This window comes from Panthera onca, chromosome F2 (genome assembly GCF_046562875.1).
Source record: "Panthera onca isolate mPanOnc1 chromosome F2, mPanOnc1 haplotype 2, whole genome shotgun sequence".
Lineage (NCBI taxonomy): Eukaryota > Metazoa > Chordata > Mammalia > Carnivora > Felidae > Panthera > Panthera onca.
This window is the reverse complement of record NC_138356.1, coordinates 74,644,375-74,666,092: the sequence shown is the minus strand read 5'-3', so window position 1 is coordinate 74,666,092 and position 21,718 is coordinate 74,644,375. Positions and strand designations below refer to the sequence as shown.

The following is a 21,718-nucleotide window of genomic DNA, read 5'->3' as shown; positions in this document are numbered from 1 at the left end:
CTGCTGGTGTGGACTCCAGGCCTGCAGTCTGGCCAGCCAAAAGCCACAGTTCAGAGATGAGTCATCGCACAAGCTCCTGACTTGAGCTCTGTTTCCGGTGCAGGGGAGTCATCATCCATGGCCCTTTGGGGCTGATCAAGGAGCATAATGACCGAGGAGGTGGTGTCCTCTGAGGGAAAGATCTGAGCTGGGCTCCCCTCAAGCTATAGAGAGCGAGTAGGGAGGATCTTTCCTACCACGAACAAGCCACGGATCTGCATCGCAAAGGTGGCTCTTGTACCGACCATGGGCTAAGAGGCTTGTGCTGTGGACAGGCTCCCTGCTCCAGTCCATCTGATCAACGGATCTGAGAGCCTGTTGTTCCAGAGATTTCAACCCCTGTTGTTCTGTCGGCAGGAGGAAGTTTGTTGACCTCATCCCCGTAAAATATACTCCCTTTCTTATCTCTAGCCAGCATCTCTAAATAACTTCCTCCGACGGAAAATTCAGGAACAAGGAGGAATGGAATCCTTCTGTTTCCCAGGCTTTTTTTTTTTGGAGGGGTTGACACGTCGTTAACGACCTTACAAGTAGAAGCCTGTAAGCGCACTTCTCTTTGGGCCAATCTAATATGCAAAGGTTCGGATTCTGCCTATGAATTATTATTCTGCCTACGAGTTGCCGAGAGGCAACGACAGGCTTTACAAATGGCTTTTGTTTTACCAAAAGTTTCACTAGGCAATCCTTTAAAAATGAGCTCCCCGATTTACTTTAAATAATATAATCCCACCTTTGGCCCCCAAGAAATACCTGCAACACTTCCATAGACCAGAAAGCCCAGCAAAGATATGCTGTTTTGCTTGTGCTACAAGCAAAGCTTTCAGTGAATCTGGGGCCTTCACCTAGACATTTGATATTTTTTTAAAGTAAACTCTACACCCAGCATGGGTCTCAAACTCGCAACCTTGAGCTCAAGAGTCCCGTGCTCTACTGGCAGAGCCAGCCAGGCGCCCGGTAACCTGGACATTTTATTCCCTGCACAAAACATAACAACTACTGCTCAGAAAAGACTGCGTCTTCCTGGCCCGGTGCGTCCATCCTCCCCAGGAAGTTACGTGTTTCCCAAGAGTCAACTGTGTTTGTCTCAAACCTGTGCGTGCCAGTTGTCTTTGTCGTGGTAATTACAGAACTTAATTAAATTAATTAAATATCACGCGGAGACCCCCCCCTTTCAAGAAACCAAAGCTGGAAATCATAGGCCACGCGTTATGTTTGTGGTTTTGTAAGACTTTCAAAAGGAGCGTTTTCCGACTCAAGCCTCCGACCCTGCACAGAGGGAATGGCGGATGCTCGCACGTTTGTGTGCACAGAGACGATAAAATGTTTAAGGTCTACACCTACCCGATTCGTTTCTCATGAGTTCCCGTCTTAATGGACTTTTCTGATTAACCAACTGATCATCCCACTGGATAACATGGTTTCAATTCTATTAAAAGAAACACACCTGGTTTCTAGTGAGCTAGGGGCACCCGAGTGGCTCAGTTGGTTGAGTCTCTGACTCCCGACTTCGGCTCAGGTCATGATCTCACACGGTTCGTGAGTTCGAGCCCTACATGGGACTCTGCACGGACAGCGTGGGGCATGCTTGGGATTCTCTCTCCCTCTCTCTCTGCCCTCCCCTGCTTGAGTGCACTCTCTCTCCCTTAAAGTAAACAAATAAACATTTAAAAAAATCCCCAATGCCCTTCCAACACACTCAGATAAAATACTATCTCTTTGCCTACCACAGCATATGAACGCCTATGTGAACTACAAGACCCTGTCTCCCACATCTCCAACCACCCTCCTTCTCCTCAATAGACTCCAGCTCCCTGGTTTCCTTTTTTTTTTTTTTTTTAATAGTTTATTGTCAAGTTAGCTATATACAGTGTAGTCTTGGCTTCAGGAGTAGACTCCCGTAATTCATTACTTACGCACAACGCCCAGTGTTCATCCCAACAAACACCCAGTGTTCATTGCCCTCCTCAATGCCCATCACCTATTTTCCCTGCCCCCCGACCCCTCACCCCCATCAACCTGCAGTTTGTTCTCTGTATTTAAGAGTCTCTTATGGTTTGTCTCCCTCTCTGTAACTTACTTTTCCTTACCTTCCCCTATGATCTTCTGTTAAGTTTCTCAAATTCCACATATGAGTGAAAACATGCTGTCTTTTGCTGACTTATTTCACTTTGCATAATACCCTCCAGTTCCATCCATGTTGTTGCAAATGGCAAGATTTCATTCCTTTTCATCTCCGAGTAGTATTCCAGTATATATATATATCTCACATCTTTATCCATTCATCAGTTGATGGAATCTAGGCTCTTTCCATAATTTGGATATTGTTGATAGCGCTGCTATAAACATTGGGGTACAGGTGCCCCTACCAATCAGCACTCCTATATCCTGGATAAATTCCTAGTAGTGCTATTGCTGGGTCATAGGGTAATTCTAGTTTTAATTTTCCTGGCCTCCTTCTTTATCCTCAAACGTGTCAAGCCTTTTCCCTTTCTCCTTCCCAGGGCCATTTTCTGAATTACTCTGCTTACTATGTGCATGTTGTCTGCTCTTTGCACCTCATCCTTAGACCTCCGTCAGTCCCATCGCCTGACTGTAGTGTTAATAAAGAGGATAGCCCCTCTCTATCTTGCCGGCTTCTCCGTCTCTAGGATCTAGAAGGGGATCTGGGGCATAGAAGGCAATAGGTAAATATTTGTTGAATCAGTGCTAAAGAGGACACACAGCATGCACCCTCTTCCAGATCACGAGGCTGGAGGAGTCTGTTTTAGAAAATGACTTACCTCCATCTTTACTGGTAAATAATCTTGTCAATTCCCCAGGATGTAGCCAGACCCATGGACCCCATTCAAGAATCCGGCCACTTAATATTTTCTTTGGGTCGCTAATTCCAACAAACTCAACAAGACAGTCCATTAAAAAGATAATATTTTGAATCTGGAATGTTAAAGGCCCCTGGAATGCACACACACACGTCTAGAATGCAAATGTCGTGGTGCACAAAATGTCTTGAGTCCAGAATTTATGACTTTGTTTTCCAGGGTCAGGACATCTCATGAAGGAAGAACATTGCTGCCTCTTAAGTCATTTTGAATTTTTTTTTCTTCTCAGAGACTTATTGTTCCCAAAGCAAAAATAACCATAACGTCTAGAATATGCCAGATGTTTAACACACATCGACTTGAATCTCCATACTATGAAGGAGATGTAACTGTACTCATTTTATAGGTGGGGAAACTGAGAAAAAAAAAACTTGCTGGAAGGCAGGCCGTTAATGAACGCGAGAGATGGAATTAAAACCTCAGTTGATTTCCTTCCAAAGGATGCGTTCTCCCATTCCACTGAGCTGCTTCTCCCCAAAGTAAAGAATTGTCTGGCATCCTACGTGGAGCCTGGGTCGGGGTGCAATTCCAAGAGCCCTCCCCAACTTCCATTCAGAGAGAAGTCAGGACTCGCGTCTCTGAAATGTCCTCTGTGGTGTTGAAATGTGGGAATGATATCTCAGGGCTCTGGGACCAAGGACTACGAAACGAGGTCCAGACCACAGCACCCAACTCAACCACAGCAGCCCATACACAGTCCCACGGTGAATTTCCGTGGGAACTAGGAGGCGTCTTATGACGAAGGGTCCCCATATGCTCTCTGAAGTGGCCACCCCTCCTCTTTCAGGGGCCGGTGCCCGGAAACCACCTCCTCTGGGGTTGTTTGCCTGGGACCTATTCAGCTGCAATGTGGATTCTTCTAGCACAACCCATTAAACAGTGTTGGAAGTCACTTAATAAATGCCAACTTTATGTCGGGGAATTAGCTGGGCAGTCTGCATGCGCGGCCTTATTTAATCCTGACACACTCCTATACTTGTGTCAATGCTATTGTGAGCTCCATCACACGAATGAGGAAGCGGAAGCTGTGGGAGGTTGTCACCTGCCCGGAGGCACACCGTTAAGTGGCTTACCTAGGTAGAGCCGTCTAAGGACAGGCAACACCAGAGAATAAATCAGTGCCCTCTTCCACACTTGCTGGGACTTGGCCCCCAGAGATGGGTTGGGGGGAGGGTCCCCCAAACCTGAGCTGGCCACACGGTCTGGAAGTGGCTTCCCTTTGCTATGGGCTGCAAGGAATCATCTGCAAAGCCACATCCCTTGGCTGCAAAGGGGCTGCAGCCACATGGGCTGCAAAGCCACATCCCTTTGGCTATGGGCTACAAGGAATGCGGAGAGGGCTCCACCTGACAAGATACTGGGACTGGCGTGTCCTTTGGAAGGGGCTGGTTCAAGAGAAGGACTTCAACTGAGGGTCTACAAGAAGGCAGGGCAGGAGGCGGGCAGGAGGGAAGAGTCCTCGCTGAGTTCAGGAAGTGGCACCTAGAGACAGAGCTGGGCAAGCCCTTCTAGGGATCGTCCTGCACCTCCAACTTGGAGGGGACGGCAGGCCACGGCCCTGCTGGCGTGAATATGGGAAAGAGGCTTGTCAGCCTTTCGGGTCACCCTGGTAACAGAAACACCAGCCATGCTCTGTTCCCATGGTGCACCCATGGTCTGCCTCAACGGGCTCCAGTGGGGCAGTGTCTGTGGGCAGAGGGGTCCTGCGTCGATCAAGTCTGGGGAAGGGATTGTCTCTTCCCTTCAGGTGCTGTTGGTAATAACCCCCATTTTAGTGGAGTCCAACAGTGGTTCTCGGCAGAGGGTGATTTTACCCCCCCAGGGGACCCTGGCCAATGTCTGGAGACGTTTTTGGTTGTCCCAATCATGGAGGTGCTTCTGGTATTGAGTGAGGGAGGCTGGGGATGCTAAATACCATACAAGGTACAGGACAGCCTGTTACCACAAGGAATTATCCGGCCTGAAATGTCAATGGTGCCAAGCTGAGAAACCCTGGATTAGAGTCATCATTGAAAATCCCTCTTCCTGAAACAGACAGCTACAGATACAGAGGAGACTGGCCTCAAATCTCCCCAGTGAGCAGAGCTGGTATGTTTCCTCTTCATGTTAACAGCCTTGGAAATCAAAACTTCCAGGTGTTACATGCACACATACACACAACCGCATAACTACACACACACACGCATACACACACACACACACACACACACACACACACACACACATCTCAGATCCAGGCACTGTTCCCCTAAACCCTTTGAGCCACGCTATGGGACAGGTACTTTGCTTTCCCTGTCTATAGGTGAGGATGCATAGAGGGTCAGAGAGGTTAAGCAACTTGCTCAAAGCCACACAGCTAGTAAGTGGATTTAGCCATGGCAGATACTCAAGAGGCTTTGGGTTGAAGGGTACGATTGAAAAAAAAACAAAAACAAAACAAAACTGGAGAGCGGGCAGGAGACAGGGTCTGGGTCCAGACTGCTACTGATTGGCCCTGGGGCTGGGACCTAATTCCTTATCTTGGGCTTTTGTCTCTTTATCTATAAAATGAAAGACACAGATGAAATCATCTTCCGGATTCTCTGATTCTTTCAGTCTGAATCTTAAAATGGAACCTTCTTCTCACAAGATACATTTTAGTTTCTTTGTCCCCTCCCCCATCCACTACACCTTCCTCCCAGAGCTTGGCCCTCAATTTCAGGGCTGAAAAGCTCATCTATAATCCAGGGGCAGTTAAAGAACCATGCCAGGCTGTGATCAATTAGCGAGAGTCTTAAGAAAGTGGTAATTTATTGCGTTTTGTGTGCTCGCTACGCCAGGAAAGCTAATATATGCTCACAGAAATGGAGGTACAAGACAGATGGCTGAAAATGCACGGCAGCACATATATTTTAAGTCTGTAGGTTTGAGCCAGAAATAAATGAGGGGTGTGACAGCTCCAGGGCAGAATGAGAGAGATGTCTTTTCAGGCAAAAAGGAGAAACTTGCCAATGATTAAATGGGCTAGTTTTGGTGATTCATTCATTGATTTAAGCATCTACGATGAGCCATCCCGTGACCGTGGCGGGAGAGATCACACAGACCCAGACAGTTGTCAAGGACACTCTCTGATGGGTGTGAATAATAGAACACCCTCAGCACTTACTGTCTGACTCATTCTCCGTGCAAATTAATGATCACGGTAACCCTCCGAAGCAGGTCCCATGATCACTCCCATTTCTCAGGTGAAGAAACTGAGTCACCAAGGAGGTTAAGTGACTTGCGTTGGGCTTCTAACCGAGTCAGGTGGCCCAGAGAGCCTGATGTCACCAGGACACTTTCTGCCTCTGTACTCATTGCAATAGCTCTCTCTGTGAAATGTTTTAGTGGCTCTGAGTGTCTCTTTCCTCCCAAACGGTAGCATGTGAGAGCAGAAGTCACTTACGGGTGACTGAGCCCAGTGGGTTTCATGCCTCTCTAAACTGCATAAACTCGATGCTTTACTCACAGCTCAGTCTACAAGGTATAGAGAATGTTGTTCTCCTCCCTCCAGGGCCCTGAAGCCAGGGCTCCACAGAGCCCAGTGTGGAGTCAAGTGCTCCTGACCTCTCTCCCCTCCCTGTTCCCATTTTGCAGATGACGAAACTGAGCCCCCAAGAGCCTATAGACCAGAGTGGAAAGGACTCATTCCCCACCTGTCAAATGAGGGAGTTGGATCAGCTCCAACATGATTTCCGAAGCACCCACTACTCTGTGCCAGGAGGGTCTCTGGGGTCTGAGGCAGAGCGACTGTGACGACCCAGGAGGCACTCCATGAGGGTCTGGCTCATGAGCATGGCCTCCTTTCACTGGGGTGGGGGGCGGGGGTCTTTGGATCAGCATAGTGGAGCCCTGTCCGTGGATCCCCGGAGGGGCATGTGATTCAGAGTCTGTTCAAGGAGCCCTCCTGCAAGGTCCGCGTTGTTCTCGGGTCTGGAACAGGCTGCTCTGGGCCCTTGCTACCTGGGGGCCTCGTGAGCAGGGCTGTTACTTTAGAGAGAAGAGTGGTGCTCTGGGTTGAATTGTGCCCCTTACAAAAGATACGTTAGGGGCGCCTGGGTGGCTGAGTCGGTTGAGCGTCCGACTTCGGCTCAGGTCATGATCTCGCGGTCCGTGAGTTCGAGCCCCGTGTCGGGTTCTGTGCTGGCAGCTCGGCGCCTGGAGCCTGCTTCGGATTCTGTGTCTCCCTCTCTGTCTGTCCCTCCCCCGCTCGCACTCTGTCTCTCTAAAAAATAAGTACACATTAGAAAGAATTAAAAAAAAAAAAAAAGATATGTTGGAGCCCTAATCTTAGGACCTCAGAATATGGCCTTCGTTAAAAATAGGGTCTTTACAGAGATAACGGAGTTAAAATGAAGATACAGGGTGGGCTTCCGTCTAATATGACTGGTGTTGTTATAAAAAGGGGGAATTTGGACACAGACACACGGCGGGAAGATGGCCGTCTACAAGCCAAGAAATGCCTGAGGCTACCGGAATGGGCTACCTTGACTATGGCTGGTAGGAGACTAACAGGGGTGGGTTCGAATCACCCCTGGCCCAAATCACATGGATCCTTTTTGTCTTGACTGATCTTGCCCTCACGGAGCAGATGCCTTTCTAGGTTTGCCACCGTAAATTTCGGAGCCCAACGGCGTGTGCACACTTTTAAGGCTTCTGATGGGCTTGCTACAGGAGCATCATGTCTTCTCTTGTAATCTGTGCCTTAAAAGGGTGGACGGCAGAGAACCAGACTCCTGTACTGAGCGAATCCCGAGATCCCTGGCATTTGGGAGACACATCGAGGCTTATTCTACAAACAACTCCCGGCCATGAGTGACCGCTGGGTGACGAGGGGAACTTTCATCCCCACCCACACCATCTCTCTTCATCGTTCCTTCTTCCAAATGCCTCCTTACCAGAGGAGCCTGCCATTTACTTTCCTTCCTACCATGTGGGGACAGCTGCTGGAATCTAGGAAGTAGACAGGGGTTGGAATCATAAACAGTTCTAAGCAGAGAAACAGAAAGTCCGCACGGTTTAGTGGAAAGAGAGTTCAGGGTCTCAAAGAAGTTATGGGTAAGCCAATGTCCTACAACCAACCACTGCTGGTCCTTGGGGAGATCACGTGAAACTCCTTGAACCTCAGACTCTTCATCTGTAGAAGAGCAATGGCCGTTTCAACCCTGCCAACCTCACTAGGATTCTGGATGCTTTTGTGAAGTGTTATATAAACTGAATAATCTATGGGGGAACCAGGCAAACAATGGGTGCTTTGGGAAACTAGAATGTCTGGGGGACGGTATTGGTTCCCTATGGCTGTTGTAACAAACCAGCATAGACATGGTGGCTGAAAACAACAGACGTTCACTGTCTCACAGTTCTGGGGGCCAGAGGCCCCAAATCCGTTTCATGAAGCCGAAATCAAGGTGTCAACATGCTTCCCCTGGAGGCTCTTGGGGAGAAGCCATTTCTTGCTCCCGCAGCTCTTGAGGATTCTTGCCTGGAATCTGGTGGAGTTTCATGGATTCTTGGCTGGTGTTTCTTAGCTTATGGGTGCTTCACTCCAATTTCTGCCTCCATGGTCACACTGCCTCCCTCTCTTCTGTGTATCTTCCCGAGCCCCTCTCTCGTAGTCACATTTGTGATCACAGCTAGGACCCACCAGGATAATCCAGGATCATTTTTCTGGGTCAAGGTCTTTAACGTAATCTCATCTGCAAAGCCCCTTTTTCCTTATGAGGCAACATTTACAGGTCCCCGGGGTTGGGACCTGGCATCTCTCGGTGGCCACATTCAGCCCATTAGAAGGATGTTGCCAATTACAATGAGAAGTTGTGTACGTTTGTAAGAGTTCCCTTGGTGTCATTGCCAAGGAATACATGGCCTGACTTGGCCAGATAATTTATATCCCAGATATTGTGAATGCCAACCCTGAAAGGGGAAACCATTAGCCTCGTTTAGCAGATGAGGACACTGAGGACCAGAAAGACAAAGGATGCTGCCCAGCTTGCAGCTGACAAGTGGTGGGGCAGGAGCCCCAGCTCTAAAGTTGGCCTTCTTACACCCCATCTTCCTGTTGCCTGCAAAACAGACTGATGTGGGCGATCGATGTCCTCGCCCCACACGGCAGGCCTGGCTTCCACTCTCAGAAAAGATAAAACGACTCTGGCATCTTTGGGAGACCCGACCCCATGAGCTTCTGCTATCTGCAAATGCTCAACCTGGACGGCTGGCCCAGCACAGAGCCCAACATGGGGCTCGCTCTCCCGAACCGTGAGATCATGACCTGAGCCAAGATCAAGAAGCAGACACTTAACCGACTGAGCCATGCAGGCGCCCCTGTTCTTTCTTTTTAAATCTTGTCCTTGGCTTCTGGAACAGGCAGGGCTATATTCTGTGCCCACTGGTTGCCCCTTCACTTATCATGGGCTTTCTTTCACTCGCTTATTATTTCCTTTTTCCATGGGGATTATTTTGTTGCACCTGAGACTTTCATTATAAAGTACATTGAAATATATTAAGTATATTTTGAGAGTAGGAATGGCGTACAGATTAGAGGCAAACAGGACTTTCCTTTGTTGCACACAAAAAAATGGGGGAAACCATTTTCTTAAGTGAAAGTGAGTGCTCAGGTTTCAGAGGCCTAAGTGTGTAGGGTTGATAAAGCCTCCTCCCCCAAGCCAGGTCAACCCATCAACAGCTAATGTCGGAACTCCAAAGGGCCTCTTATATCTGTTATTTTGTTCACCCTTCCAACAATACTGTGAGAGGACGTGGCCATTACTAATACACTCATTTTTCAGATGCCAAACGACATGGCTGATGTCACGGAGCCACGACTTGCACCTCAGTCTCCCCTGTGGGTCACACAATGGACCTGGAGCCCTACCAGACTCCCTGTGCGGCCACAGAGCGGGTGCTGGCCGGTGAACCTTACCTGCTGTGGCCATAGCTTTTGGGAGCGTGGTACATGAAGACGTTTCCTCGGGCTCTCCTGGCCCAGTGCCTGGCCATGTCGATCACAGGACAGGTGATAAAGTAGTCCCTGGGCAAATGAGGCAGAGGAGGGAGCTTTGTTATATGTAGCAACTCTATATACCCAGCGTAACTGAAGACACCCCCAATGCCCAGGGGACATTTGACAATGTTTGGGAGACAGTTGTGGTTGTCACAGCTGGAGATGAAAAGGTTCTTACTGGCATCCGGCGGGGAAGGGCCGGGAAGGTGGCTAAGTATCCCACAATGCCCGGGACAGGCCCCAGAGCAAGGAATCATCCAGCTCAAAATGCCAACCGTCAGGAGGTTGAGAACGCTGTTCTAGGTTCCCCAAGCTTCACGTTTGCTCCCGTTCTGGGGGCTGATGGAAAGATGTTTCAGAAGCACCAGCTTACAACGGTGGGGTCGTGCGTGGGCCGGTACTCAAGCACCGTGCTGTAGAGGGGGCGGGCCTGGTCAGAACCCCACAGACCTCGGGCGGCCTTGGGTCCACCAGGCTCTGAATCCCAGTCAGCGGCCCCGGCATCTTCTTGACCCGCCATATCCTCAGCTGAGAAATGGGGCCTAGGGGACCCATCCTGCAGGGACTTTGTGACAACTGAGGCTGGTAACAGTCATGAAAGTCCCTCAGTGAAGAGGGTTCGTCTCCCCCTCTTTTCTGGCTGTTGAGATGAACTCCTTTGTGGAGTCTGGAGGCAGCCAGAGTGTTTATAGGAAAGCTCTACGGTGGGGTGGGGTCACTGGGGTGTGGAAGGGCACATGGGGCAGCCATGCTTCATCTCCTGAAGAAGAGGGGTAGTGAGCAGGACCAGGAATCAGGCCTACGGGAAAGAGTCACAGCTCTCACCGGTGGAGGGGACACTGCCGAGGGCAGGCAGGGAGGCCACTGTCTGAGCCTGGCTGGGAGGCAATGAGGGCCTGAGCTGGGGCGGGGGGCTGGATTCCCTTGGTGAAACCCTCCTCGTTTACCAGCCCTGCCTCACACCTCAGCTCTTGCCCCAGGGCACAGATGTCTTCAAAGCCCATCAGAGGCAAAGTCGGAGCGAAAGCGAGGGTTTCTAAACTCCAGTCCTGCTTGAGCTCTCTCAATAACCCAGATCAGAGCCAGTCCTGACGGGGTGAGGAGCCAACAAGGGTCCAGAACTTGGACATCGTTGAGCTCTTAGAGTTCAGTCTGGGGCTGGGCCTACAGAAATAGCTGCTGGCTGCAGGGTTGAAAACTGAGCTCTCTGCTCGAGGGAAAATTAAAGCCTTTCTGGTTCCCAGATTCCCAGTGGGCAGGGCCACGTTTTATTCTGAGCTAGTGACTCTGAGATTGGAAACCACAGACTCCCAGATGGGGAGACCTAGCTGGCCAGGGGGTAGCAACACCCTTCAGGCCGTCCCTTCCCAGCACAGTCCAGTGCTCATCCGTGACCTGAGCGTCACCGAGGCTGGCACCAGTGTGAGGGCAGGAGCCCATGTCCCCTCGGGCTTACCGGGTGGCGTTCTCCAGGGCTCGGGAGAAGGAGGCATAGTCATCAGTGGAGTGCTCCAGGGAATAGTACCATGTTGCAGCCGCCAGGACCCCGGCATCCGCGTCCTCACCGCCCAGCGAATTCTGCAGCGCCTGGTAAAAGGCTGTTTTGCTACTGGTCCGGCCTTGACTTTCCTCAAATTGCTTAAGAAAAAAAAATTTAAAAAAAGAGAGAGAGAAAAGAAAGAAAATGCCCTATCAGATTCTGAAAGTCTGGAGTCAGTATCCTGCAAAGCTTGTTCTAGAAATTTCTCTCTGGGCCAGGGTGTGAAGCACAGGCACGTTGGAGCCAGGCCGCCAGGGTTCAAATCTCAGCTCTAGCTGTGTGACCGCCAACAGGAGGCCGTGGCCCTCCGTGCCCGCCTCTCCCGGCCTGGAAACAGACACAATGAACCGAAACGGAGAACAGGCGTGCAGTACTCCAGTGAGTGTGCATAAACGCGAGCCATTATGGCCAGCGGGTATGGGTCACCCTGGGCTCCATCCTTTTACTCCGTCAGCCAGCTCGTGATCCGTTCTGCTAGGAGAGCGAACGTGAGCCTCATCCGGTCACGTGATCAGTCGGCAGAGGAGTGCTTTCTGCGCATTCACGCAGAGCAACAGCCTCTTCTTCCAGACCCAGCTGTGTGCCGGGCCTGGGGAACAGCCGTGGACGCACTGATGAAGCTCCCTGTTCTCGTGGGCCCAACGTTCTGGTGGGCGGAGGCGGGAAAGAAGCAGATCATTCTAGTTTATCAGGGTTCTGGTGCCACGAGGGGAAACAGCAGGTTGAGCGGGATGGGGTGGGGGCTAGTTTTCTCGGAGTGGTCGGGGCAGGCACGCAGCTCTCTGGGGAGGCTTGTCCAAGTATCTTTTCCTCTCTCTTTCCTGCCCCCATCCTCCTTCCCTTCTTCCCTCCCCCCTTCCTTCCTTCCCTGTCCAGACATTCCTGCTCTCTGCATCAGGGCCGTCTGGGAGGACCATCTCCCTGCTCCCCGGGACTCAGTCTCCTCATTTCTGAAGTCAAGGGGCAGCAGGGTGTCAGAGATGCAGCTCTTGAGACCCCTCGGCCCCTGCGCAATCCTACGCTGTGTGTTTACATATTTCTAGGCTCTTATGTCAACAGCGAACTGTGCTTATCCAGACGCCCTGGTATGTTTAAATTGTTTTTGTAAACATTTCCAAGCATACAGGACCTGTGATTAGAATTTGAGGTGTGGGCATGATGGGGAAGCAACCCTTTCTGTCTGAGACATTCTTTCAGCCCATCCTGGGGGGTGGACCTCAGCCTGGCTCACCCAGAAGAGGCTGGACCAAGTAGTGGAACAACTGATCGAGGCCATGTCTATCCGTTCAGGGGAGGTGAGGGATAGAGAGCAGAGAGGCATTCAAAGACACCGTCCTTTTAATTTTATCTATAATGTGTGGTTCTTGGGAGAAGATCTGAAGCAGATATGGGAAAATATTAATATCTGTTAAAAATGAAGAGTGAAGGGGCGCCCGGGTGGCTCCGTCGGTTAAGCACCTGACTTCAGCTCAGGTCATGATCTCGCAGTTCGTGAGTTCAGGGCCCCGAGTCGGGCTCTGTGCTGACAGCTCAGAGCCTGGAGCCTGCTTTGGATTCTGGGTCTCCTTCTCTCTCTGCTCCTCCCCCACTCCTGCTCGGTCTCTCTCAGTCTCTCAAAAATGAATAAATGTTAAAAAAAATTTTTTTTAATGAATAGAGAATACAAGAGTATTCATTATATCAATGACTTTCAAGTATTTTTCAAAAGTATTTAGTTACTTATTTATTTATTTTGAGAGAGAGAGAAGGGGAGAGGCAGAGAGAGAGGCACAGAGAGAGAGAGAATTCCAAGGAGGTTCCACTCAGCACAGAGCCTGACGCGGGGCTCAATCCCATGACTGAGATCAGGACCTGAGCTGAAATCAAGAGTTAGACACTTAACCAGCTAAGCCACCCAGGCGCTCAAGTATTTTTGACCATGATCTATAGTAAGAAAGACATTTCATCCACCAGAACACAGGCACACACACACACACACACACACACACACAGGCCAGAAATACTGTTCATGAAGGACACTCATGCTCCTGGCTCTTACCATATATGACAGACCTGATCGTTTCCATTCCATTCTATTCTAGTCTAACCCAGTCTGCTCAAAATCTTGCCTGCAATCTCTTTAACTGACTTCATAACCTACTAGCAGTTCAGGGGAGAAACTGCATTATATTATTCTCTGCCCTTTTTTGAGTTTTTGGAGTATTGTATGACAGAAATACCAGTACCCATGCGTGTATCTCCCATTATTGCCAAACATTTAACATGCGTATTTCACTGATGTATCAAAATCAACACGTGCATTGGAAAATCGCGTGGAATTGTTGCCAGATTGCAACACAACATGCATAGAAAGGGCGGCTTAGCACAGTTCTGGGCACACTGTCAACAGAGGTGAGTATTATTGACCTGTTTCCAGGCTAGGGCAGGGGCTCTGCACCCCCTCGTGATGCTGTGCTCAATCCCCGGATGCTGGTAGTGTTTGCTGGTCAGCTGCTCCAGAACTACCATGCAGCACAAGGGGCCCACAGTGTTCAGCGTGGCACCTAGTTGTGGGTTCTCGGTAAACGTGTTGGAAAGACGGTTCGTGAAGATACCGGCCTCTGTGGAGATAATATAGGCTCAAAGCTAAAAATAGACACCAGAGTCCGACCTCCTGGGTTCAAATTCCCAGAGTTGGAGAGGCCTGAGCTTGGATGCTAGCCCTGCCACTTATCAGCGGTCTTACCTTGGGCAAGTTACTTAATCTCCCCGTGCCTTTGTTTCCTCCTCTGCAAAATGGGCACAGCGATACTACCCTCTTCATGAAACGGTCATGCGGTTACACGAGATGATACCTCCACACTTCTCAGCATAGCGTGTGCTATTATTGCTAGATGTTTGTAGACTCAGCCTTGCGTCCCGCCCAGATGGGTCAGGGATGCCCATGTCTTTGAGGCTACATCGATGCCGGTCCCGTCGGCAACCCCTCTTCCCTGCTGCAGAGTGACTGGCCCCATCTAAAGGGCACGGCCCCTTCACGAGCTCTTCGGAAACGATTTCCACGACGAGGCGGCCTTTAAGAGTGGCAGACCACCAAGCCCTGGCAGTGCTGGAAGAAGTGCCTCTGACATACAAGAGTCTAAACGGCTCCCCGGCTAGGAAGCCGGAGGGACGGGCCTGGTCTGTGCACCCAGGAGACCGTGATTGCTTTCACATTTTCAGAGGATCTGAGCCGGCGGCTGAGACTAGCCGGGGCGTGGCCTTGTTGGCCAGTCATATTCTCCAGACGGATGGCGTGTGGCCTCCCAGCCCCCTGGGACCACGCGGGACTGCGAAGGGGCCCGTTTCCAGCAAGAGCCACATCTCTTCATTCTTGGCCGGGACCGAAGCACAGATGCTGTTTCTAGTTTAATTAGAGAGTCAGCAGGAGGGATGGGGGCCACCACGTGACTCCCAGCACCAACTTGCACAAGCTGTAATTACAGGCACAATCCGCCTCCGAAGCGGGTTTGCTAGGGGCTGGGCCCTGTTAAGGGCCATCAAGAGCTGGCTCATCATCATCCGTGTGTGTGTGTGTGTGTGTGTGTGTGTGTTGAAAGGACTGCCGTTAATATGTCCTACAGAAAAGTTCCAGCCTGTTAGGAAACTTCTGAGACCGTGAACGGCTTCCCAGGGTCCGGAATGCCTCGTGGCCTAGCCCCCAGAGCACGGGGTCTGTGTTTGAGAGGCGCGGGTTCGAACCTGGCTCTGGTGTGGACCTCGGAAGATTCCCTGCCGTCAATAAATCTGCTCAGTGAATATTCCTCTCTGGGCCTGGGGCTGATGCTAGAATCAAATGAATGAATGATTACCAAGCGGCTGACACGCAGGTGACAGTACATCTCCCTTCTCTCTCTCCTCTAGCCAGTAAATCACTGAAAATAAATGTCCTTATGTTCCCTCCAGGGTTGACAGACGTCAACCTGCTTTGCTGCAGGGCCTTTACCTTCGATCCACTATTCCTGCAACAAATTTCTACCCAGTGCCTTCACCTGCCAGGAGCATTTGGGATGCATCAGGGAACAACACAAGATAAATTCTCTGCCCTCTGGGGGCTTCCAGTTGAGCTGGAGAGCCTGATGGGTACATGACAGGTTTTGTAATATAGAAAGTTCAGCGGTGAAAAGGATATGACACAGACGAGGCCAGCAGGGCAGGAAAGGGGGTGGGGGTCCCGGACGGCGAGGGCTGAAATTGCAAATCGGATCATCAGGGTGGGCCTCAGGCCAGCGGAGCCGAGACTTGGGGAGGTGAGGATGAGGGTGTGAGCAGCCGAGCGGGCAGGAGCGGAGGCCAGCGTGGCCAGTGCAGTGGATGAGGGCAGGGGAGCCAGAGATGAGACAGAGGGAGGGAATGGAGGGCGGAGTGGCTGGTGTGGCCCCACCTGCTTTTGCTTCAGGAGGGACCGGGAGAAGGGCCCTCTGTTGCGGTTTGCAGGTGCCGCCCGCCAGGGATGGGGGTCCGTGTCCGGGAGAGGCAGAACAGCCAGCTGCCAGGGGCCTTTGAGTCGGAGCCCCCTGTTCTCTGGGCCAGGAAGGAGCTCACTAGCCACTGCTTCCTACTGGCCCCTTCTCCTGCCACGCCAATCCCTTGATGCGGCTGCAAAACCCAAGGTGATCTTCAGAGATCTCCCCACACCCCCAGGGCTCTGATGCGGAGAGAGATGGCCCTCTGGAGCCCTCCCTGAATCCCGCCCCTCTTCTTGGACCAGGAAACACCTCCTTCCTCTGGGGCTGGGGCCTCGCTGCCCAGGGCCCCCGGGATGCCCTCCTCCACTTCTTCGGTGGTGTCACTGGGCAAATCCCCTCTCGTAGGACCTTCAAGGTGTAGCTCTCCACGACTCCACCCCCACCGAGGGCTAAATGCCAAGGGACGTCCCTGCCAAGGATGGTCTCTGTCTGTATGCCCCGCCCCCGGGGCGCACACTCAGCAGGAGAGTCCCTTTAGTCCTTACCCCACAGCCATCTGGCTCCTGCCCTGTCCCCACCGGGCCACCGTCTCCAGGGCCACTGATGGTGCCCCTCGACCCACCCGGGCCAATGCTGCCCTCATTCACCATTGCCGTCCTGGTTCTCTTCCCTCCTCCACTCAGGGATCCTCCCGTCTCCGTTTCCAGAAACCGCTCTGCTCCAGGCTCCTTTCTGGAACACTTCTGCTGTCCTGCCCACTTCCACTTGCTGAGGCCCCCCAGCTGCCATCCCTGCCCTCTTCCCTTCCCCTTCCGTCCAGGCAGGCTGAGAGGCAGCACTGGTTCTTCCCTTTGCTTTGATAATGACCGGTAGGTTAATGGTTCCTAACTCTCTCTCCAGCCTGCACTTCAGCCCCGCATATCCAAGTATCTCCCACCTCCTGGGAATCTCTCGGGTCCCTGGAACTCTGCGTGAGCACAGTTTAACTCCATTGTCTACACATGTTCTTCCTTACCTCCAGACCCTTTCCCTGTGCTTTTTCTGTCCTCAATCACCAAGACCAACAGCTGAAAAGAGACACGCTAGCTGACCCCCCCCTTACTCTCCCCTCCCCCAACATGCTACTGCACCCCAATCCTAGTACGTCTTAACCACTGTCCTGTCCACTCCTCCTGCCCTATCTTTGCTCATTCCCTCATCAGCTTCTACCCCATCCTGGAGCAGAAACACCAACACTATCTGTGGCAGGTGGGGATTCGGGGAGAAGGGTACACAGAAGGTCCTTAATTAATTTTGGTACACTGGTTACTCTTGGAGTCATGCAGCATGGTTATGGCATCATAGGTTTGAGAAGAAGAGACCCAGAATAGAATTTCCAAAGGAAAAACAGGCAGTCTGTCAGAGGTCACCTGATTCTTGCAAGTCTGCAGGGATAGAGGCATGAATTAATGGATGCCCCCCCCCCCCCCAGAATTCTCTAGAGCTCAGAGGTAGACGGAGACAGATATTCCTTTGCTCATTTAATGGATATAAATTCAAGGCCTCCTGGGCCAGCAGCGGAGGATCCAAACGAACACGGCACGGTTCTCGCCACGGAACAGAGCTGGTAAAGCTGAGGAGGCAACTCATCGGTGAGCAAACCACCCCATGAAAACTGGTAAAGGGTTTGCATCCTGGTGCAGAAGGCGTGGGAGGCACCGTGGTCACGTCCTCACCCGCCACGCTCCCAGATCAGGTCAGCAATCCCTTCCCCTCACCCCCTGGGATGGCCCCCATCCATGTCCCTGGGGACCCAAGTCCTGTCCCGTCCAGCAGCCCGACCTCTGCTCAATGACATCCAACCCTTGACCTTCCTTTCAGAAACATGCTTTTCTTGGCTTTTGTGACACCAAATTTTCCTGGTTTCCTTCCAAACCTGTATCTACAGCTCTGACCTCTCACCTGAACTCCCACCGTGTATGCCCAACTGCCCATCCAAGGTTTATCCCAAACCTGGTTATTTCTCATCATTGCCATGCCTATCATTCTCATTTGACTTATTAGCTTGCTTCCTGGGCTTCCTAACCCAGGCTGATCTGGTCTCTACTTTGTTACCTCTCCATAGTCCGTTTTCATTAGAGTTGCCAGAATGTTCTTTTAAAAGAAAATAAATCAATATAACCACTCCCTAGCTTAAAACGTTCCAGGGGCGCCTGGGTGGCTCAGTGGGTTGAGCGTCCGACTTTGGCTCAGGTCATGATCTCGTGGTCCGTAAGTCTGAGCCCCACATTTGTCTCTGAGCTGTCAGCCTGCTTCGGATTCTGTGTCTCCCTCTCTCTCTCTGCCCTTCCCCCCCCCTTAAGATAAATAAAAATTAAAAAAAAAAAAAAACACCTTCCAGTGACTGCCTACTGAAAGTAGGACAGAATCACTCTCCTGATGCCTACAAGATCTCATCTAATTGGTCACCTCCAACATATCCAACTTCTGTTGCTGCCCCTCCCTCTGTGATCCACAGAGGGAGATCCTAGCCCTCCAGCCTTCTATGTCCTCCAGATCTCTGCCACAGGGCCTTTGCACTAACTCTTCACCCAGCTCTCCCCAGAGCTGGCCCCGTCTCATCATTCAGGTCTCAGTCCTCCCTGCCAAGGAACCTTGGATTCATGTTTCTATTCTCTTCAGCACTTTTCAAGATCTGAAATTCTTTTAAATACATATATCTTTTTTATTTTAGAAAGAGAGAGAGAGAGAGCATGAGTGGGGGAAAGGGGCAGAGGGAGACAGAGAAAGAACCTTAAGTAGGCTCCAACTCAGCATGGAGCCTGAGGTGGGGCTCAATCCCACGACCCTGGGATCATGACCTGAGTTGAAATCAAGAGTCAGACACTCAACCGACTGAACCACCCTAGGCGCCTCAAGATCTGAAATTCTTAATGTATTTGCTCAGCCATCATTGTCTGTGTCCTCTGCCCGGAATGTGAACCCTACAAGCTGGGAGCTTTATCTGTTGGGGTGACGCCTTTCCCCCAGGGCCTAGAAGAGAGCCCCTTAATAAGCATACATTGGACGTGTGCATGAATTCATGCAGGGGCGTTCCTGCCTCTTCCACGTGCTGTGGATGTTAAGGGACAAGGAGCCAACTTCTCCATCAGGCAGAGCAGGCCTAGTGCCCAGGGCCCACCCACCATAACTTTAGGGGCCTATGGAAAAAAAAAAAATGTTCCTTTCAGTTTAAGACCAGAAGAAAGAAAGAAATGTAATAATAATGAATTTGTAATAATGAATCCAGCATGGCTCACATTCATCTTCACTAATGCGATCATAAAGTATTTTTACTCTTTCATGGGGGACAAGCCAACCCCGCCGATCTCCAGCTTTCTCTGAACCGAGCCTGGTAATCCCACCTGGCAGGGTTTCAGGACACTCAGACAAGGCGCCCTGTGTGAGCCTGGGGGCTGCGGCACCGCAGCGGAGGGCTTACGGTGCTGCAGGGTGGTCCGGAGCCCAGGACCCGAACAGGGCTCCCTGGTGTTGGGAGCTGTCTCCTCTGCCTAGAAGCCCCCCCTGATCGCACTGCAGGAGGCAGGCAGGGCTGCTCTCACTGCTCCCACTGAAGGATAAAGACAGCGCAGCTCAGGCTGGCTAAGCAACTTGCCTGAATTGCGTGACCAAAACCAAGAATCGAGACCCATTTTTCTGATTCCAGGTCATGGGCTCTCCACGGGGCCCCCGCCATGCCCGAGTCCAGACCCTAACACCCACCTGCCCGAGGGCCTCTTACTGGAAATGGTGTGCACTCGTTGGGACTCTTGAATGCTCCCCCTGCTATAATCTGTCACCAAAGGCTTGATTTTCCTGTGCTGGGGCTGGTGCCAGCGCCTCGGGCTGCCAGGTGCTGCTTCCAACTCTCAGACGGGCTGCCTTCCCCTCCCCACTCCCCGAAGGGCCCCCACTCCACCTGCTCCTGGACGGGGCCAGCTCCTGCCCAAGCTCGGGGCACGGTGGCGGCGCTGTTTCAGGATTTTTCTCGCCTTCCTTGGAGATGCTTGTGCTTGGAGGGGAAGGCAGAACAGTGCATCTTGGAACAAATCTGCTTTTGATCATGCAAATTAATGCCCGGTTAATGTAGGCAGACTGTCAATTTCACCAGTTAGAGAGAGACACAGAGAGAGAAAGAGAGAGAAAAGAAGGGAAAAATCCCTACCACAGCGGCTGATGAATTTCAACAGAAAGCTGCGACTTCAGAAAATAAGATCATTCTCGGAGAGCGGAGCCTTTCCAGGCATCTCAGGCAGCCGTGATGCTCCACGGGTATGTTGTTAACTTTGCTGGTGTCATTGGGACGCTGTGTGGACCGTAGCTGGCCTGGGGTGGTAGGTGGGTGAGGATTCTCACACAGACTTGCTGGAAGCCCTGCCCACCCACCCTCCTTGGTCTGCGGGATTTGGTGGGTCTCTGCTGAAGTGATGGGTGGGTCCAGGGGCTCATTTGGGGCGGGAGGGACGCCTACCACTCCTGTGACTTCCCCGGGGAAGCCGGACGGTGTGTGTTTGTGGGTTGGGCTCTGGATGCTATGAATGCAGGGCTGGCATAAGGAAAAAGCGCGTGTGTGCATCTGCCACGATTTGGAAAACCGGCTTGGGTCAGGCGAGGTGATTCAGCGGCTGTACGTCCTTTGTATCCTTGCTTTCCCTGGATAATTCTCTGCATCGGGGACAATAGCTTTGGGCACTAATCACGGTAATACAGTTGAAGAATTCAGGGCAAAACTAATGTTTATTGAGCACATACTATTTGCCAGACAAGGCTGTGTATATGGTTTCATTACAACTTAATGAGGGTCTTGAGTAATAATCTCCCAATTTTACAGATGGGGAACCCGCGGCTCAGGTTCTGGGGGACCCAAATGCTCCTGCTTATATTCTGTGGACATCCAGGATGCTCCCCCCGCCCGCTGACAGCTGGCCTGGGGGATGGGGTGCTGGTCAGCTCCTTCGTCATTGTGATCCTCCTGCTGGAGATGCCACTGTGGGTCCAGCAACCCCCTCGTCCCCTCTCCATAGAGTGTGTATCAAACTGTATTTTAATCATTCACTTTTGCTCATTTTCTGTCTCCTTACCTGACTGCGAGCTCCTTGAGGGCAGGGATTTAATGCGTGTTTATGCTCCAAATACCCAGCACAGCATCTGGCACATAGTAGGTGACCTCTCTGAGTGTCGCACGACAGAAACAAACGGATCTCTGTGTTGGGGAAATGCGCTGGACACCTGCTCTAGGCTGTGGTGGTTTTCTGCAGCGTTCTGCTTCTCAGCACAGATGGGCGGGAGAAGCGGGGCTGACTCGGAAGGATTCAGGAGAAGGAATCGCTGAGATTGAGGCCCTCTGGAATGTGCCATCCTGGGATAGCTGGTCCCAGGTACTATGGAACCTTCTGGCGGGGGGGGAATGGAGAAACCTACAAACCCAATCTGAATGAGGGTCACGAGGGAAGGCAACACAGGGGCGCTCACGGGCAGGGTGTTTTCAATACTGTGTAGAAAGGGCAGCTGGTGGCCAGGTTCCCACTCGTGTGTCCGCACTAGTGTCGCCGTCCTGTGTTGGCCAGGCTTCCGAGGACTCCTCGGGGCTCCGATGGTGTCTGGGAGGGTATACAGGGGGTGCCGATGCACTCGCCGTCCCTGGGTTTAGCGCACGTGGGGTGGTGAGCAAAGCACCCCATTGGGAGCCAAAGGATCTGCAGTGGAGACCCGGCTTTGCCCATGACTCATGTGATGATCTCTGGAAGCCGCTTCCTCGACGAAATGGTGTTAAATACCAGTTCGTGGGCATCTACCT

At 51.6% G+C, this 21,718-nt stretch overlaps 2 protein-coding genes across 2 annotated transcripts in view; one reads left to right on the top strand and one right to left on the bottom strand.

Moving 5' to 3' along the window:
- Positions 1–21,718, bottom strand: part of TG (thyroglobulin) — a 254,995-nt gene that overhangs the window by 9,918 nt on the left and 223,359 nt on the right. Inside the window, exons 44-45 of the mRNA XM_078441635.2 lie at positions 11,393–11,574; positions 9,856–9,963 (exon numbers count right to left, since the gene is read on the bottom strand). Coding sequence (XP_078297761.2) covers positions 9,856–9,963; positions 11,393–11,574 — 290 coding nt within the window. The remainder of the gene's footprint in view (positions 1–9,855; positions 9,964–11,392; positions 11,575–21,718) is intronic.
- Positions 1–21,718, top strand: part of SLA (Src like adaptor) — an 88,786-nt gene that overhangs the window by 1,708 nt on the left and 65,360 nt on the right. The gene's annotated exons all lie outside the window — the stretch shown is intronic.